Here is a 16150-nt window from a genome sequence, read left to right as displayed (position 1 = left end):
CTGGAAGGCTCTCACCTGTTATCAACCAACATTGAACTGACTTTGCTATCTTGTAAGGCTTCTGCTGCCTGACTGACAGTCAATCCATCTGTTAGGATCACAACTAGATCAAATACCCACCATCTTAAACATCCTTTGTTGTCAACTGCTAGGCTTGATAATTTAATTACAATTTGCCACATTAACTCCAATTCAGTTAAGCCACTCAATTCTGTTGTCTTTGCTCTTTTAAACACCCCGTCAATGTCTAACAAATCTTTCATTCTCAATGACCTAATCACAGCCCATAATCTTGATTTCCTGTTCCTCACTGAGACCTTGCTTAAACCTTGGGGAATGCACACCCTTAGTAGAGCTCTGCCCACCCAGCTACAGTACTCCGAATGCTGCTAGACTAACAGGCCATGGCGGCGGCATTGCAACTGTTTTTAATAATAACTTTACTTGTACTCCATTCAGTTTTGGCTCCTTTGACAGTTTTGAAATTCTTTCATTTAAAATGGTGTGTGACAACCCGGTTTGCTGTGTAACCATTTATCGACCACGTAATTAATTTGTTGGTTTTCTAGATGAATTCTCAGCACATCCATATTGACAACCCATCTAACTCATTTGCCCTAGATTTTTTAAACGTCTGCAATTCTTTTAACCTTATGCAGCACGTCTCTGGACCTACTCATAACCGTGGACACACTCTTGATTTAGTTTTGACTGTGGACATGCCTCTTAACTCCTTGAATATGATTGAGTTTGCCTCTGATCATAAATGTATTATCTTTGATGTACACCTGTTACCTCCTCCAATAATCCAGATATGTAAAATCTGCTCCTGCATCTTTAATGAACAAACAGCTGTCCTGTTTTCAAGCTACCTCTCTAGTTTGGTCAATTGTCCTCCTCCCTTCACTTATATTAATGATTTTGTTAATGGGTTTAATGATTTATGTACAGCTCTTGATTTTCTCCACTCATTTCCAGATCTGTCCCAGTTACTATAAGATTATTTTGGTTCTCTTTTTTTCACTGTGGGGATATCCAAGTCCTCTCTTTAATACGCAGGTGGTTTGGATATCTGTATGTCTTGCATAACATGTATCTACTGCCTTTTTAAGATGAAACGAAACCTAACTGGTGGTTATTTGTCTCACAACTCCCTGGATCAATGAAAGTATCAGACAGCAAAGAAGGGAATCTAGGAAGGCAGAACGTAGATTGAAATCCATCATCTCCATATGAAGGATTTACTTGTTGAACTGAATCAAACTATTAAAGATGCATGAATGGATTACTTTTCTGATTTAATTAACAGTAATAGAAATAATCCAAGGTTTCTGTTTAGCACTATCAAGCATCTTGTAAATCCCTCTCTTCCTGCCATTCCTGCCTCACTCTCTACTGATTGTGAAAACTTTCTATCTTTCTTTGTTGGCAAGATCGATGGTCTCAGATCACATTTTACCCCTACTGTGTTACCTCCAGCTCCATCCAGTTGTCCTGCTCTACTGTCTGAATTTTCTCCTATTACCTTCCAGTGCCTTCTTAACACTGTAGCCCAAATGCGTCCCTCCTCTAGCTCATGTGATATGATCCCCACCATTCTCAAATCCTTCCTTCCTGTATTAAGTCCTGTCCTACTCTCCACTATTAATTATTCTCTCTCTTCTGGCTCTGTACCTGATTATTTTAAAACCACCGGTGTCCAACCTCACCTTAAAAGACCCACTCTCAAGCCAGCCCACTTAGAGAATTATAGACTGATCTCCAAACTTCCTTTTCTATCCAAAATCCTTGAAAAAATTGTCACTGACCAACTCTTGAACCCGGTTGAGGATCATAAAATCTTTGATAAATTTCAATCTGGCTTTTGTCACAAACACAGTACTGAGACAGCACTATTAAGAGTAACAAATGACATCCTCATGCACGCTGACAAAGGTGAATACTCTATTCTTATTCTACTTGACTTAACTGCTGCATTTGATACCATCGACCATACCATCCTACTTGATTGATTGCATAACTGGGTGGGCATTTCTGGTACAGCTTTAAACTGGTTTCATTCATACGGAGTCCCTCAGGGTTCCGTCCTTGGGCCAATCCTGTTTTCATTTACATGCTCCCTCTCAGTCAGTCGTTCAGCCATTTTCATGAAATGTCATATCACTGTTACGCTGATGATACTCAGATCTATTTCTCTGCCAAACTCAATAACTTGAACCAGCTGCCCTCCCTCCATGAGTGTTTAGCTGCTACCAAAGAGTGGATGACTCGAAATTTCCTCCATCTAAACCCTCACAAAACTGAAGTTCTTTTGATTGGTCCCAAAATCTTTGTCACTGCTGCTACTCAGTTAATTGGCCCACTTCACTCGAACATTAAATCCACTGCTAAGAATCTCGGTATCATCTTCGACCAGTATATGACATTTGACCATCATGTTAATAAGCTTGTCCAGTCCTGTTTTCTTCAGTTAAGAAATATTGCAAAAATAAGGCCTATATTGTCCCCCACTGTTCTTGAACGATTTATCCACACATTAATTTTCTCCTGATTAGACTATTGTAAATCCCTCTACACCTGCCTCAATCAGTCTTCTCTAAAACATTTACAGTTAATCCAAAATACAGCAGCTAGACCTCTAACCAGAACTAGCCGTAGGTCCCACATTACCCCTGTTCTTGCGTCCTTCCATTGGCTTCCGGTAAAATTCAGAATAAACTACAAGATCCTGCTGATTACATGTAAAGCACTCCATGACCTCTCCCCTAGCTACATTTCTTAGCTCTTTGTTGCCCACTCCACTTCACAACCTCTTCAATCCTCAAATCTTGGCCTTCTATCTATCCCCTGCACAAACCGCAAGTCAAAAGTTGACTGCACATTTACATTCTTGGCCTCAACTCTGTTGAATCATCTTCCACAATCTGTTAGATCTGCCTAATCCTTGGACTGTTTGAAATGACGCCTCAAAACCCATTCATATTGGCAAGCCTTTCTATAGACCTCCCTTCTTATTCCCATGTCCTGTTTTATTTCATTTTGGTTGATTTCTCTCTGTGTTGTGTTTGTCTATTTTATTAATCTATCTGTTTCAATTTTATATGTGTATGTGTCTGTAAAGCGCTTTGTATCTGTGTGTTTTAAAGTGATATATATATATATATATATATATATATAAAAAACTTACACAAAATCCGAATTTCTCTGGACCATTAGGCTACATAGAGTTAAATGAATGATGGTTGATGTGTCAGGGTTTGGTTTATTTTTTGCTTATAACAACAGAGGCCTTTGAGTATCTCAAAGACCACCTTTATAGGGTTTTGGGAACTAGAGCTAGTTTTGCTGACTTTGTGCTTGCTAGGGTTCAGTCCTACTAATAACACAGGCACCTGTTAAGTCAAGTCAATTTTATTTGTATAGCCCTATATAATTCACAAATTTGCTTCAGGGGGCTTTACTATCTATACAGCACACAACATCCTCTGTCCTTAGACCCTTTCAAATAAGGAAAAACTCCCTATAAAAACCTATAATGGGGGGAAAAAATGAAAGAAACCTCAGGAAGAGCAACACAGGAGGGATTCCTTTTCCAGGACAGACAGACATGCAATAGATGTGTGTACAGAATAGAACAAGAAAGATAAATTACAGAAATACAGCATGGAAAACTGTTGCTTTAGGTGCTCTGGCGCCAGGGATTTAAATTAGTTTCCTTTGCATATTAAAATAATAAGTAACTAACACAGTTTTAAAAAGTTGTATGTGAAATTCTCTTTCTCATAATGTCAACTAAAATAAACTAAAAATCTATGTGGTCAGGAGCAGAAAGAAAGAAAGGTTCTGGATGCATTTTGAAACTTTTACCTAAATATATTAATGTAAATAGGTGTTATGATCATAGATACAGCCAATAGCAGTGGTTGTCAAAGTGGGGTCCAAGGTCCTTGAGGACGTTCCAGGGGGTCCCTAAGAAAAAGAAAAAAATATTTTCCCTATAATTGCATCCATTAGTAATACAATGACAGAATATTAAAGTATTTCGCGCATGGGTTTCATACACTTTCCGTTAGAAAATATCTACAGGCAAACATCTTATCATGTGGGTGACACTGGAACAAAATGTTATCAAAGTTTGAGAGCCACTGGTCTACGGTTCTGATTGGCTGCAGGTACTGAAGACCCTCCTCTTTAAATAGAGAGGCGTGGGCACGCGGGGCGTGGCTAAAATGAAATGAGGGAATGTTTTCATCGGCTTGCTAGTTACAGCCTGCAGAGGCAGCAGTTTTTAGGTGTGTTTGCTTTGCACATTAAAATGTCTCTCAAGACAGCGGGTACAGTCTTGACCCGAACATTATGGACTAAAGGAAACAGGACACCTCCTCTTGCCAGATCCCCTAAAGTAAACAGACTTTCTACCACATGCAGGGTATCTGGAGGAGGAAAGCATGGCTGCGGAAAAACAAAAGAACAAAGTTGCCGCTCGGATTCCACCAGGCCGAGCACTGGCGACGTGCCCTCCTCCAGCGAACCTCCTTACAGATCCACGACTGGGGGAGAGAAGCGACCCGAGGAGCCCGCGGGTGCTCCCGGTGTTACTGGTGTAAGGAGACGGTTATACAGCTCCTCCGCTGCTCCAGTGGACCAGAAGTCTCAACTGTGGGCTCGTTACAATGACACAAAACGGATGGTTTACGGTAAGCATGAGGATCCCCACTTGTCCCAAATAGCAACGGCATGTGAAGTTACCGGTAACCATCCACGTCATCAGGGCTGTGTGTGTGTGTATGTTCCCAGCAGCATCAACATGTAGCAGCTCACTCTGAAGACATTTTGTGTGTTCATCCTCTTTCCAAATAGCCGCACAGATGGCACATTAATGCTGGTGGTTCCTCCATTTCAAATGCATGTCGGGATTAAGTTCAAATAACTTTGTGCAGTTTTAAAATAAAACGACACGTTGATAAGAAGTCAAGTGGGAATTCATTTGCTCCCCAGCAGTTTCTCAAATTTGCAGGATTTGGTCTTAAAAACAACTCATTTGTATATATGGCCATATATGTGTTTGGTAGTCATTTCATTTTGCTATTAGCGATTTTAGAGTTATGTCATGTCATGCATCTGCCTTGAATAATAATTTTGTTTGATATGGCTTTTCCCCCCAAAAAGTTAAATTATCTTGTTTAAATCCTGAAAATTACACCCACTACTCATTCTCCCTTAATAAGAATGACACAATCTAGGAATATATAAATATATTTCATTTAAGAAGTTTAACTGCTGGACACAAGATGTCTCCTACTTAACTATATAGTCCATTCTCAGTGTATGTGCACTGGAGGTTTTAAGTTTCTATATCACACTTGTGTAAGTTGAGTATTGAACCAGGATTGGCACCCAAACTATTTGTGATGTCACAAATCCTGCTTGCAGGCTCACCCCTTTAAAATTGGATTTTCAATGAGCTCAGATAAACTTTCCACTTTCAGCAGATAAATGTGAAAACAGCCTTCCAGCGTTAAACTCTGCACGTGCATCATTCTGCACAGTGAAGCTCAAACATTCAACTGTAGGAAGAAGAATAAAAAGAGATGCAGCTGGTGTAAAGTAGCCTCATAATCAAAGTAGAGTTGACAGTGTTCAGCAAAATGAGGCATGAAAAAGAGGAATTCTTTTTGAAACTGAAAGCTTGACAAAAACTTATGATATGTAGTTAATTCTACCCATATTCAGTAAACACATGGCTGTGTGTTACTATTATCAAATTGCTTTTCAGAGTTGTTGTTATACATTTTGACCATATGGCCGAGACCTATGTTGGCTGTAGGGCTGGGCCATATGGTCTGAAGTATTCTGATGTTTTGCAAAAAATACTCAATTACAAGTAAAAACCCTGCATTCAAATTCCTGCTTAAAGATCTCCTTCAGACATTTTGTAAGATATATAAAAATACTCTGCTTGGAATAATATGTGTCTATTATGTTTTGTCCTCAAAAAAGTATAATTACCTCAAAAAAAAAAGCCTCAAATCCATCCCTTATCCACTCATTGACAAATCCAGAATCAATGAATATGCAAAAACTTTTTCATTTAAGGAGTTTAACTGCTTGACAAAAGATGTTCCCCCCTTTTGCTGAGAAGTCCATTCCTAGTGTATGTACGCTGGAGGCTTCAAGTTCCCACACTCGTGTAAGTTAAATATTGGACCACAGTCAGCCTCCAAACTAGTTGTTTTGTCACAAATCCTGCTCATAGGCCAAATGAGATGTCCAACTTTCTCCAGGTTTCAAAATGTCTTCTAGTTTTAACCTCTGCACATAAATCATTCTGCATAATGAAGCATCTAACTGAAGTAACAATAAGTAAAACACGTGTTTGAATGGATGGGGACTTTAAGTAGAAAAGAAATATTATCACTAAAATGTAGGCTTCTTATTATTTAAGTATCAAAAATAAAAGTACTCTATGTGAAGCAGAATGACCCCTTTAGCTCTATATGATTATTATTACTGATTCACTAACATGTAAACAACATTTAAATGTTGGCAGTTTAATCTGCAACAATTCGTATCAATTATTAAACTGACCTTATGTTTTATAGTGTATCTGAAATCTTAATTTGCAAACTATCTAGTAAGTATAGCTGTTACTGTCAGATAAATGTTCTAAAGTAAAAAGTGCAGTATTTACCTCCAGAGATACAGTATATTCATTCATTCATTCATTCATTCATTCATTTTCTTTATCGCTTGTCCTCTAGAGGGTCACGGGGGGGGGGGGGGGGCTGGAGCCGATCTCAGCTGACATTTGGCGAGAGGCGGGGTACACTCTGGTCGGGTCGCCAGTCAATCAAAGGGCTAACATGTAGTAGAGAGACAGACAGCCGTTCACACTCACATTCACACCTACAGGCAATTTAAAGACACCATTTAACCTAAGCTGCATGTTTATGGTTTGTGGGAGGAAGCCAGAGTATCCGGAGAGAACCCACCCACGCAGGCACGGGGAGAACATGCAAACTCCACACAGGAAGGCCCCGGCTGGCCAGTGGGTTTGAACCAAGAACAGAATAGAAATACAGTATAATGGAACATAAAATGGAAATACACAAGTGAAGTACAAGCACCACACAGTTGTTATGAAGTGCAGTACTTGAGTAAATGTACTCACATTCCACCACTGGTTATATGGCATGTTACTGCTTCTCTTTGTAGTTAATGTACATTTTGTTTATATGTATTATATAGAATATACAAAATATAGGCCTATATAATTCATATAGAAGTTTTTTCTCACTGTCTGACTCATTGCCAAATCAAAGCATGAATTCTCAACATAAGTTTTATTTAAAGTTGAACAGTGATTCTTGGATAAACCAGTGATTTCACGGATCCAATCTTTTGAGTTGTGACTCAGCACTGGAAAGAACAACATTTCCAATAGCAGTGAGCGGCTAGAGGGAAAATACTCTCAGGGTTAGTAAATGCATGCCTGCCCGCTGCCCAGCTGCAGCCCTCATTGAACTGTCCCAGAAGGCCATGGCCCATTTTCTCCTGCTGTATATACTGAAAGTGACACAGTCCTGAGCTCATATTCCAGTCAGGGTATTAGAGACTGTCTCAGGAGCAGATTGTAAACTGTTTAATCTGTGTCCATGTGTCAGCCGCATGACTGTTGTATTTATCAAAAGTGGCCAGCAAAACAAACAAAACAGATAATGAACTTCTGTTTCTAGAGGTAATGAATATTGTGATAATGACTTTCCCAGTCAGTGACGGATTAAATAATCTTGATTTAATAAGGGTGGTTACAAAATGTTGTTTTTTGGATTTACTTAGTAGAGCGAAGAGTCAGTTGGCATCCTATAATCACACATTACGCAACCGCCGTTGAGCTTGCCAGCTTCACTAGATTGAAAATGGCAGCAGTCACTTTTTTCCTCCCTCTAGAAGTGCATACTCAGCAAGATTCATAATCCTTAAAAATTAAAAAAAGAATATTACTGTTTTGTTTTTTTTACATTAAATCAGACATTGTGAATAGCCTAACCTGGCCCTCTCTGAGATGAAAACACTTTGAGCTTTACTTGTTTAATTTGAATGAGAGTTTCCCATCTGCTCTCCCTGGTTCAGACCTGATCCCACCAGGAGCTTGTAACCTCCTCAACTCCTCCACCATCTACGCTAACAACGAGGTCAGCCTGGCCGAAGTGGACATCTACGGCTTTGACTATGACTACACGCTGGCTCTGTACTCAAACGCACTCAACACAATGATCTACAATACGGCAAGAGGCTTCCTCATTGAGCATTTCAAGGTGTGTGTTAGTTTGTTTAAGTATATTTACTTTACAGCTCATTTTAGGTTCACATGAGTTCATTCATTTTTGTCCTCCTGCTCCACAGTACCCTGAAGATATCCGCAAATATGATTACATTCCCAACTTTGCTGCTCGAGGCCTTCACTATGATATCCAAAAGGTAAATTCTTTTACATCAATAATGGGAAATCTTTGCATTGTTCTGTACAGATAATCACATGGTTTTTTTTTCACCTGCTCTCATAGGGTCTTCTGATGAAGATAGACGCCTTCCACTACATTCAACCAGGAACAGTATACAGGTAAGAGGTTGACTGCTGAGTGTACAGGTCATAAAATACTAGTAAGACTTTCAGACAATACTGAAATGCACAATTAATTAATTTTGATCCATATACATGTATGTCACATGGATATTTTTTCTGTTTCTTTATCTAAATCCGTGCTGCTGAAGGCAAACTCACTATTTGTATTGTCTGATAATGTTGTGTGTTTTTGTGTGCTCGAGTACATTCCTTCTTGTATCATGCTCCTAGGGGCCTGAGCGCAGTGCCAGATGATGAAGTCCTGCAGCTATATGGGGGGACTTACCATGTACCCCTGCAGCAGGACAGCGGCTTCTATGGAAAGGTGAGGAGAATGTTTTTTTTTTTTACTGTACACTACATGGTAGTATACAGTAAATTGAGTACAATTTGATAATCTGTATCAGATGCTTAACTTTAGTTCTACGGAATGAAGACCTGATATCAGAGGCTTTGAATGTTTATAATAACTTTGAACTAGAGTTTGGTGTAGAAAGCTGCCTTACATTTATTAGTTATTGCCCGTTGCATTCAGAATTTTTCTATTTACCCCCTCATGTATGTTAATGGGGGTGGACAAAATATTACACTTTTCAATATAATGACACTACCACCACCCATTGCAACCTCACTAATAAACATAAAGTAGAATTATCACCTTTCTGACAATGTCAACAAAAATAGAAAATGTGTATAAGCTTTGTAAAAGCTGAATTTATGGCAGAGCTGTTGTATTGGATTGCATTACACAGAACAGTTACACACTACACAGGACATAACAGATTGCTCAGGTGTTCCTAATAAAGTGGTTTGTGAGTGTATGTAAGCTATGAAATACACTTTTTGTTGAATCATCCAACCTGTATTAATACAAGTTTGGCACAGATGAGAAAGCTCTTCATAACATTACGAGAACAACACATCTGTTATAATCTTATCCAACTACTCTCAAACAAGGATGTAGTTCAGGATTAAACATGTTACCGTCCACAGAGATTTCAAGTGTCTGGCTCTGCATGGCTTTACTATTGCATAAGCACTGATGGTGAGTTTTGTAATCTCATTTTCCATTGTCGTCATGAGTCAGCTGGAAGGCGATGTTCCAGTGTCAAAGAAAGCTGACTAATAAAAACTGTGTCCAACAAAATACTTCAGATTTTTTTTTTTTTAACAGCAGCACTTCATCACTCTCACAAAGTACTAATCTCTTTTGGATCTGACAGTTACAAAGGTTAAACTGTTCTGTTTGCTCATTAGGGAACAGTTTGGGCTCTGATGTTTTGAATCAGGGTCAAATAGTTTTCAGTTCATCAGGCTTGTTAAGTGCTTTCCTGTCACAGGAAATGTGCCTCTCCATCTTGTAATCCTACTGAAAATGGTCCCTCTCCAAATAGTTTTGGCGAGACTCTCATCTCAGCCGGGGACTTCCTGTCCGTGGGTAGTTTTTGTGGAGATCAGAGAATTATTCAAAAGTTCACAGGGACTATAATAAACGCTAATTTTAAAAGTTCACAAACATATACTGCATTCCTTGTAAACAAGCAGAAATAAATATCAAGTATTTATATGTATTTTGTAACATAGGGACCAAAGGTGAAGCAGTTCATGGACATCTTCTCCATTCCTGAGATGACTCTCTTGGCTGTTGTAAATGATTTTTTCGTCACCAATGACATTGATTACGATCCAGTTCACCTCTTTAAGGACGTGTCGGTGAGTATGCCTTCCAACTCTCACGGTATTAAATGTTACACACTATGTTTTTAGTCCCGTCCTCGCCCTCTAGCTCATACTGATAAAGTATACCGACCTAGTGTATTTCACTGTTTTCATACTCTGTGATGCTCCAGCTGGAGGCTCTGGAATCTGCTGAGCTCAGTTAAAGTTTGCAATGGACTCTCGTCGGGTAGAACAAAGAACAATTACTGCTTTTCCTCTTGGTGCTGAGGTGCAAGGGTTTCTAGTTACAGTGCACTACAGCTACTTCACCATAATATCTGCTTTGATAGAAAAAGATGCCAACTGTGAGGTTCTTAAGCATTTTCACATACTGGACAATTTCTTTCTGAGTGACTGACTGTTTGGAGTTATATCCTAGCAGCAAATACTCATATTGAATCAAAGAGATTACCATCAACTGTTGTTGTAAAAAGCTGTTGTACCTCTATGTAACACTTACTTTATCCTCAGGAAGCAATTGGCATGGTTCACCTCAAAGGCTACATGTACAAATGGGTCATGCAAGATCTCGGTAAGAAATCCATTTCTTATTATTGTGTCAAGTCAGAACATGTACAAAAACATGACTGCTACACTTTGAGTTGTCTTCCTCCTCTTCACAGATAAGTTCATTCTGAGAGGAGAAGAGACAGATGCTGTTTTGCACCAATTAGTCAGTCATGGAAAGAAGCTCTTCCTCATTACCAACAGTCCCTTCAGCTTTGTGTAAGTTTTGTTCATCTGAGGCCCACGTTTTCATGAGTCTACTCTGACTCAGAATTAGGGATTGTTATAATCATGTTTTTTGGGTTTTTTTTCCCTGTGCGCAGTGATAAAGGAATGAAACACATGGTGGGAAAAAACTGGAGAGACTTCTTCGATGTTGTTATTGTACAAGCAGACAAACCTCATTTCTTCACTGACTGTATCAAGTGAGTAAATGCTTTCAATTAAGTGTTCCTAAGTATGATGAGTGCCATCTGATTCAGGAAAGTTTCTTTGTTTCAAAACTTAGTACTTTTCACTAAAAGCATCAAACCTGATACATTCACTTAACTTTCTTTCTTGTTTGTGAGTGTAATGTCAGCAGTGTACTTGAAATGGGTTCTCTTACAGACCTTTCAGACGCTTGGATGGAAATGGAGACCTCCGGTGGGAGAAGATAAAGAGTTTGGACAAAGGACAGATCTACAAACAGGTTTGTATTATTTCAGGCAAAGCTGAATGTTGTCTTATTGGGCTCCCTCTGGCTTAAATGTTATATGTTTTTACTTGTTATACTCTGTGTCTAAATGAACTAAGGAGAACAGCTTTCTTTGTCTTGTGATTCAGGGAAACCTGTTTGACTTCCTCAGACTGACGGGCTGGCGAGGATCAAAGGTTCTCTACTTTGGAGACCACCTCTACAGTGATTTAGCTGTAAGTGTCAAAGCATGGTGGTTTTCTGTGTATTTAATGCATGTTATTTATCTAATGTTTTACCCATTTCCTCCCAAAGTGGGAAATTTACAAGAAATGTTATTTTCAGAACTGGTGAAATGTCATTCAGCAGTATTATGAAGTATTATAATCATGTCTTTTATACATGATTTAATGTGCATGTTCAGTCCAAGCCAGAAATCCAGATGTGCACACTGCTACTTTTGCAGTCTTGACAGGAAAAATAAATATGTTCTACCACAGACTGACATGTTGAACCAATTACATACTGTATTTACCTAAAGCTAGTGTCCAACTATTACACAACTCTGAAAAGTTCCAATTTGGACTTTGGGTGGGGCCAGAGCGAGCTGCAGAGTGCAAATTTCAAACACTAGATGGCAGTACAGACTGCCTCAGAAATGTAGAATTAATGGCATGGATTACCATGTAGAGGGTATACAAACAAATTAGCAAAAAACATATACATTGTTCAAGTACTCTTTTGTGTGTCTAATTAGCATTGAAGGCATGGCAAGGCAACTTTATGTGCATAGCACCTTTCAAACATAGGCAAAGAAAGTGCTTTACATGAGGTGAAGAAATGCATGAGAACAACATTTAAAAACAAAATAAAATCAATTTGCAGCAGTAAGATATGGTACTCCATATTCAGAGGAATTTAAATACAGTAGTATACCAATCAATCAAGGCATGGGGAAACAGAAGAGTCTTTGAAATTAGATTTGAGAGTGGCTAAATTTGGTGTGCAGAAGATCATCCAGTAGTTGGTTCCATTTGTGTGCAGGAAAGTTGCTAAAAGCAGCTTCAACCTGTTTGGTTTTGACTTTAGGCACTACCAGCTGACTGTTTCCTAAAGGTCTAAGGGGCCTACTGGGTTGTAACCCAGCAGCAACACTTTTCTATCTAATCTGTTCTCTAATTAGCGGGAAGCAACTGTTAAACTCATAAAACGAAGACATCCAGAATGAATGAAACTAAAGACGCCGATAAAACATCTTCCTGCTCAGTATATTTTCGGTTTCTGCTCAGAAGATGACTAAATATGTGTTCTCAGAGGGCTGAGGAAGGAACTAAATATGTTGCTGCGGGTGTAATTCCCCTGTTGTGTTCTGCTGTTTCTCTCTTAAATAAAGATAACCAATGTAATTTCTTGATGCATCCTTGCAGGATACTACAATTCATAATTTTATTGGCAGAAATTTGACCAAAACAATTTTACTTGTTGTGGCAGGACCTGATGTTGCGACATGGCTGGCGTACAGCAGCCATAGTACCTGAGCTGGAGCATGAAACCAAAGTGGTGAGCACAAACCAGTATGCTCTCAACCTCACCTGGCTGCAGGCTCTAACCGGCCTGATGGAACGCTTACAGGTGAGACATCAATCCCGGGCCTGTTTGGAGAATTCACTCTCAATAATTAATTTGTTTTCACTTATGACCACATGCACACATCCTGACACGCCTAAAAATCTCATCTAGTCTTTGCCAACAGCATGAAACAACCTCATATGTTGACATTTCATAGCCAGTTAGTCATGCTTTGAAATAAATTGATGGCAAACTTCAATCCTCAATGACGTTAAGTGGTTTCTTAACTTGTGTGTGGTCATGTTGAAAAACAGGATGTGAAACAATAGTCAGTTATGGAGCTGCTTGTCAGTCCACATAACTTCTGTTTACAAGCCCTAGTTGCCTGTAATATGAAGGAACCTCAAAGAAAAAAAGCATAAAAACTCAGTAAAAACAACAGTTTCACTTTGGTGACGTAAGAATATACTCATACTCATCATACACACAATATAACACACACACACATCATATACAGTATGTGCATTAATCAAATTCAATCATACAGTTGTATTCTTCAATATCCTAGACACATCGGGACGCAGAGTCTCAGCAGGTTCTTCAGGAATGGCAGAAGGAGAGAGAGGAACTCAGGTGAGTGTCGTTATCTCAGACCTTCACTCCCAGTCAACCCAATGACCCTGCTTTTATCAAGTATGTGCAGTTGTACATAGTAACTAAATACATTTACTCAAGTAATGCACTTAGGCACAATGCTGAGGTACTTGTGCTTTACTCAAGCCTTTCAGTTTAATTCTACACCACTATATTTATTTTACAGTTACCACATAATCTGTAGATTAAGATAACTATACTGACTATATAAGACATCTATACAGTAAACTGAACTGCTGACTATATAAAGGATATTTAAAATTAGCTTTAACTCGATCAGCTACAGCATTGAAATTCTGTGTACATGTTTAAGTATTAGTAATAATAATTGCATGATATTAACAGTAACATAATAACATGGGCCTGCGTAGTGAGTACTTCTGATATTTTTAGGACTTTTAGGAATGCAAGACTCACTGGCAATTGAGTAGTTTTACTTAATGGTATATTTACTTTAACTTTAATTATCTGAAAGTATATTAATACATACATACTTCAAATCATTTGAACTAATGCCCTTATCCTTTTATGTCCCAGGGTGATGACAAAGAACTTTTTCAACCCTCAGTTCGGCAGCATCTTCAGAACGTGTCACAACCCCACTTACTTTTCCAGACGTCTGTGTCGCTTCTCAGATGTCTACATGGCCTCCCTCAGCTGTCTTTTGAACTATGACCTTTCCTACACTTTCTACCCACGCCGCACCCCTCTGCAGCACGAGGCTCCTCTGTGGATGGATCAGCTCTGCACAGGCTGCATGAAGATACCTTTCCTGGAGGAAATGTCTCACATACGATGAGAGCTGGGCTCTCCTCAGTGACTGATTTCAGGAATGAAATCCTGAAATGAATGAAATTTTAGGCTTGGAGAATACTTGACGTAGCCTGAGGATCTCTTTCATATAGTAGGGATTCTTTTTAGCCGAGGAAGGTACCGCACAGCCTCCTCTACAAAGCAATGCTGTTCTACATGCTGTAGTGACCCACTTACCCACTGAATTCACTAGAGGGTGCTGTAGATTTAGCTGTTGTCTAGGAAGTATTGCAATTCAGTTAAACGTGTTATGGTACAAGTTTAACAGACATTCAGTGTTTTACCTGAGTTTTATGGATATTAGCAATATTGAGCTGCCGTCGCACAATTACAACAAATAAAGAAGTAAAACCGGACATGTTTATGTGTTGATCTGTTATTAACCCTCTCATAACTCACTTCCCATGTGATAACAGGTAAGTGACAATGATGCAAGTTACCTTTAAAGATCCCCTCCAGACATGTTTTAAGATGTACAAAAATACTCTGCTTTGAGTAATAATTTCTGTCTAATATGGTTTTTCCACAAAGAAAGGATCAGTTACCTTGTTAAAATCCTTAAAATTAGATCTACTCTTTCTCCCTCATTTAAAAATCCAGAATCTCTGAAAATGCTAATATTTTTCATTCCAAAAGTTGTTGGTTAGTTCAAAACTAGCTATGATGTCACAAATCATGTTTCTACTGTCTCAAAATCTGATTTAAGGTGAACACGGAGAAACTTTCCCCTTTCATAAGATGAAAGCTAGTGTCAAACTCTCTGAACAGAGCGAGTATATCCTTGCCTGGAGACTAACATTTAATCCAGTAAATGCATACAGTGAGTTGTGCATATCGTATATGTTTGCATTTATTCCATTGGTCGTTTGGTTGCTAGGCAGCGCAGCATCCATTCATCATCACCGTACTCAGCATCACTAACTCATTCACATCCAGCCGCTTGACTGAAGACAACAGCAAAGGTAACGTGCTGTTTGCTTGCTATAACTCGGGGGTTTGGGCAGCAAAATATTGATGTAGGATTGTTGTTATAATAATATAAGAAGTGTACAGTAGTTTCAGATGAAATTTAATCGCTGGAAGTGCGAGTATAGCGGTCTTAGTGAAGTTTAGTCGTGCTGTCCCGCGCAGGAATCATTCGTGTAGCTGCTATCTCACGGACGTTTGTGTTGATTAAGGTGCATATATGCTGTATTAATGATGTGTGTAATTATTAATGGACAAATCTCTCTCTACGCATAGAGTCAATGAAATCATTTATTCATAGTTGCATGGCAATATTTTTATTCCTTCTTTCTTTTCATGCCTATTTTCTAGCCTGTAAGATAAGCCAAAAGTTTGGTTCCGAGACGCCATTATAATCAATTCTCGTGTATTGACCGCTGACAGGACTCTTACATGTTGATAGCGAAGTTGGGGTTCGTCTCCAGATATATTTAGCCTATGAGATTGTTTATTTTTGAATATCTTTTCAGATAGTTCTTGAGGAATATGGCAGCAAAACCATTTCAGTTTGGCACCTTTTCTTTATCCCTTTATATCAGGTGACTTAAAAAGCAAAATACTGAAAAGCAAAATGTGTTTTC

General features: G+C 38.9%; 2 protein-coding genes across 2 annotated transcripts in view; both read left to right on the top strand.

The window, feature by feature from the left end:
• Nucleotides 1-4219: 4219 nt before the first annotated feature.
• nt5dc2 (5'-nucleotidase domain containing 2) lies at nt 4220-14920 on the top strand. The gene is made up of 14 exons (XM_044352715.1): nt 4220-4697; nt 8134-8318; nt 8407-8481; nt 8568-8623; nt 8858-8951; nt 10211-10339; nt 10817-10877; nt 10969-11071; nt 11176-11277; nt 11462-11543; nt 11678-11764; nt 13020-13160; nt 13666-13730; nt 14289-14920. The coding sequence occupies exons 1-14, from the start codon at nt 4235-4237 to the stop codon at nt 14548-14550; spliced, it is 1905 nt and encodes a 634-aa protein (XP_044208650.1). The 5' UTR covers nt 4220-4234; the 3' UTR covers nt 14551-14920.
• A 581-nt stretch (nt 14921-15501) lies between these two features.
• The window catches only part of rap1gapa (RAP1 GTPase activating protein a), a 57581-nt gene continuing 56932 nt past the window's right edge, over nt 15502-16150 (top strand). Inside the window, exon 1 of the mRNA XM_044352088.1 lies at nt 15502-15526. The gene's annotated coding sequence lies outside the window, so the exon portion shown is untranslated. The remainder of the gene's footprint in view (nt 15527-16150) is intronic.

The sequence above is a fragment of the Thunnus albacares genome, chromosome 5 (genome assembly GCF_914725855.1).
Source record: "Thunnus albacares chromosome 5, fThuAlb1.1, whole genome shotgun sequence".
Taxonomy (NCBI): Eukaryota; Metazoa; Chordata; class Actinopteri; order Scombriformes; family Scombridae; genus Thunnus; species Thunnus albacares.
This window is presented reverse-complemented; position numbering and strand designations above follow the sequence as displayed.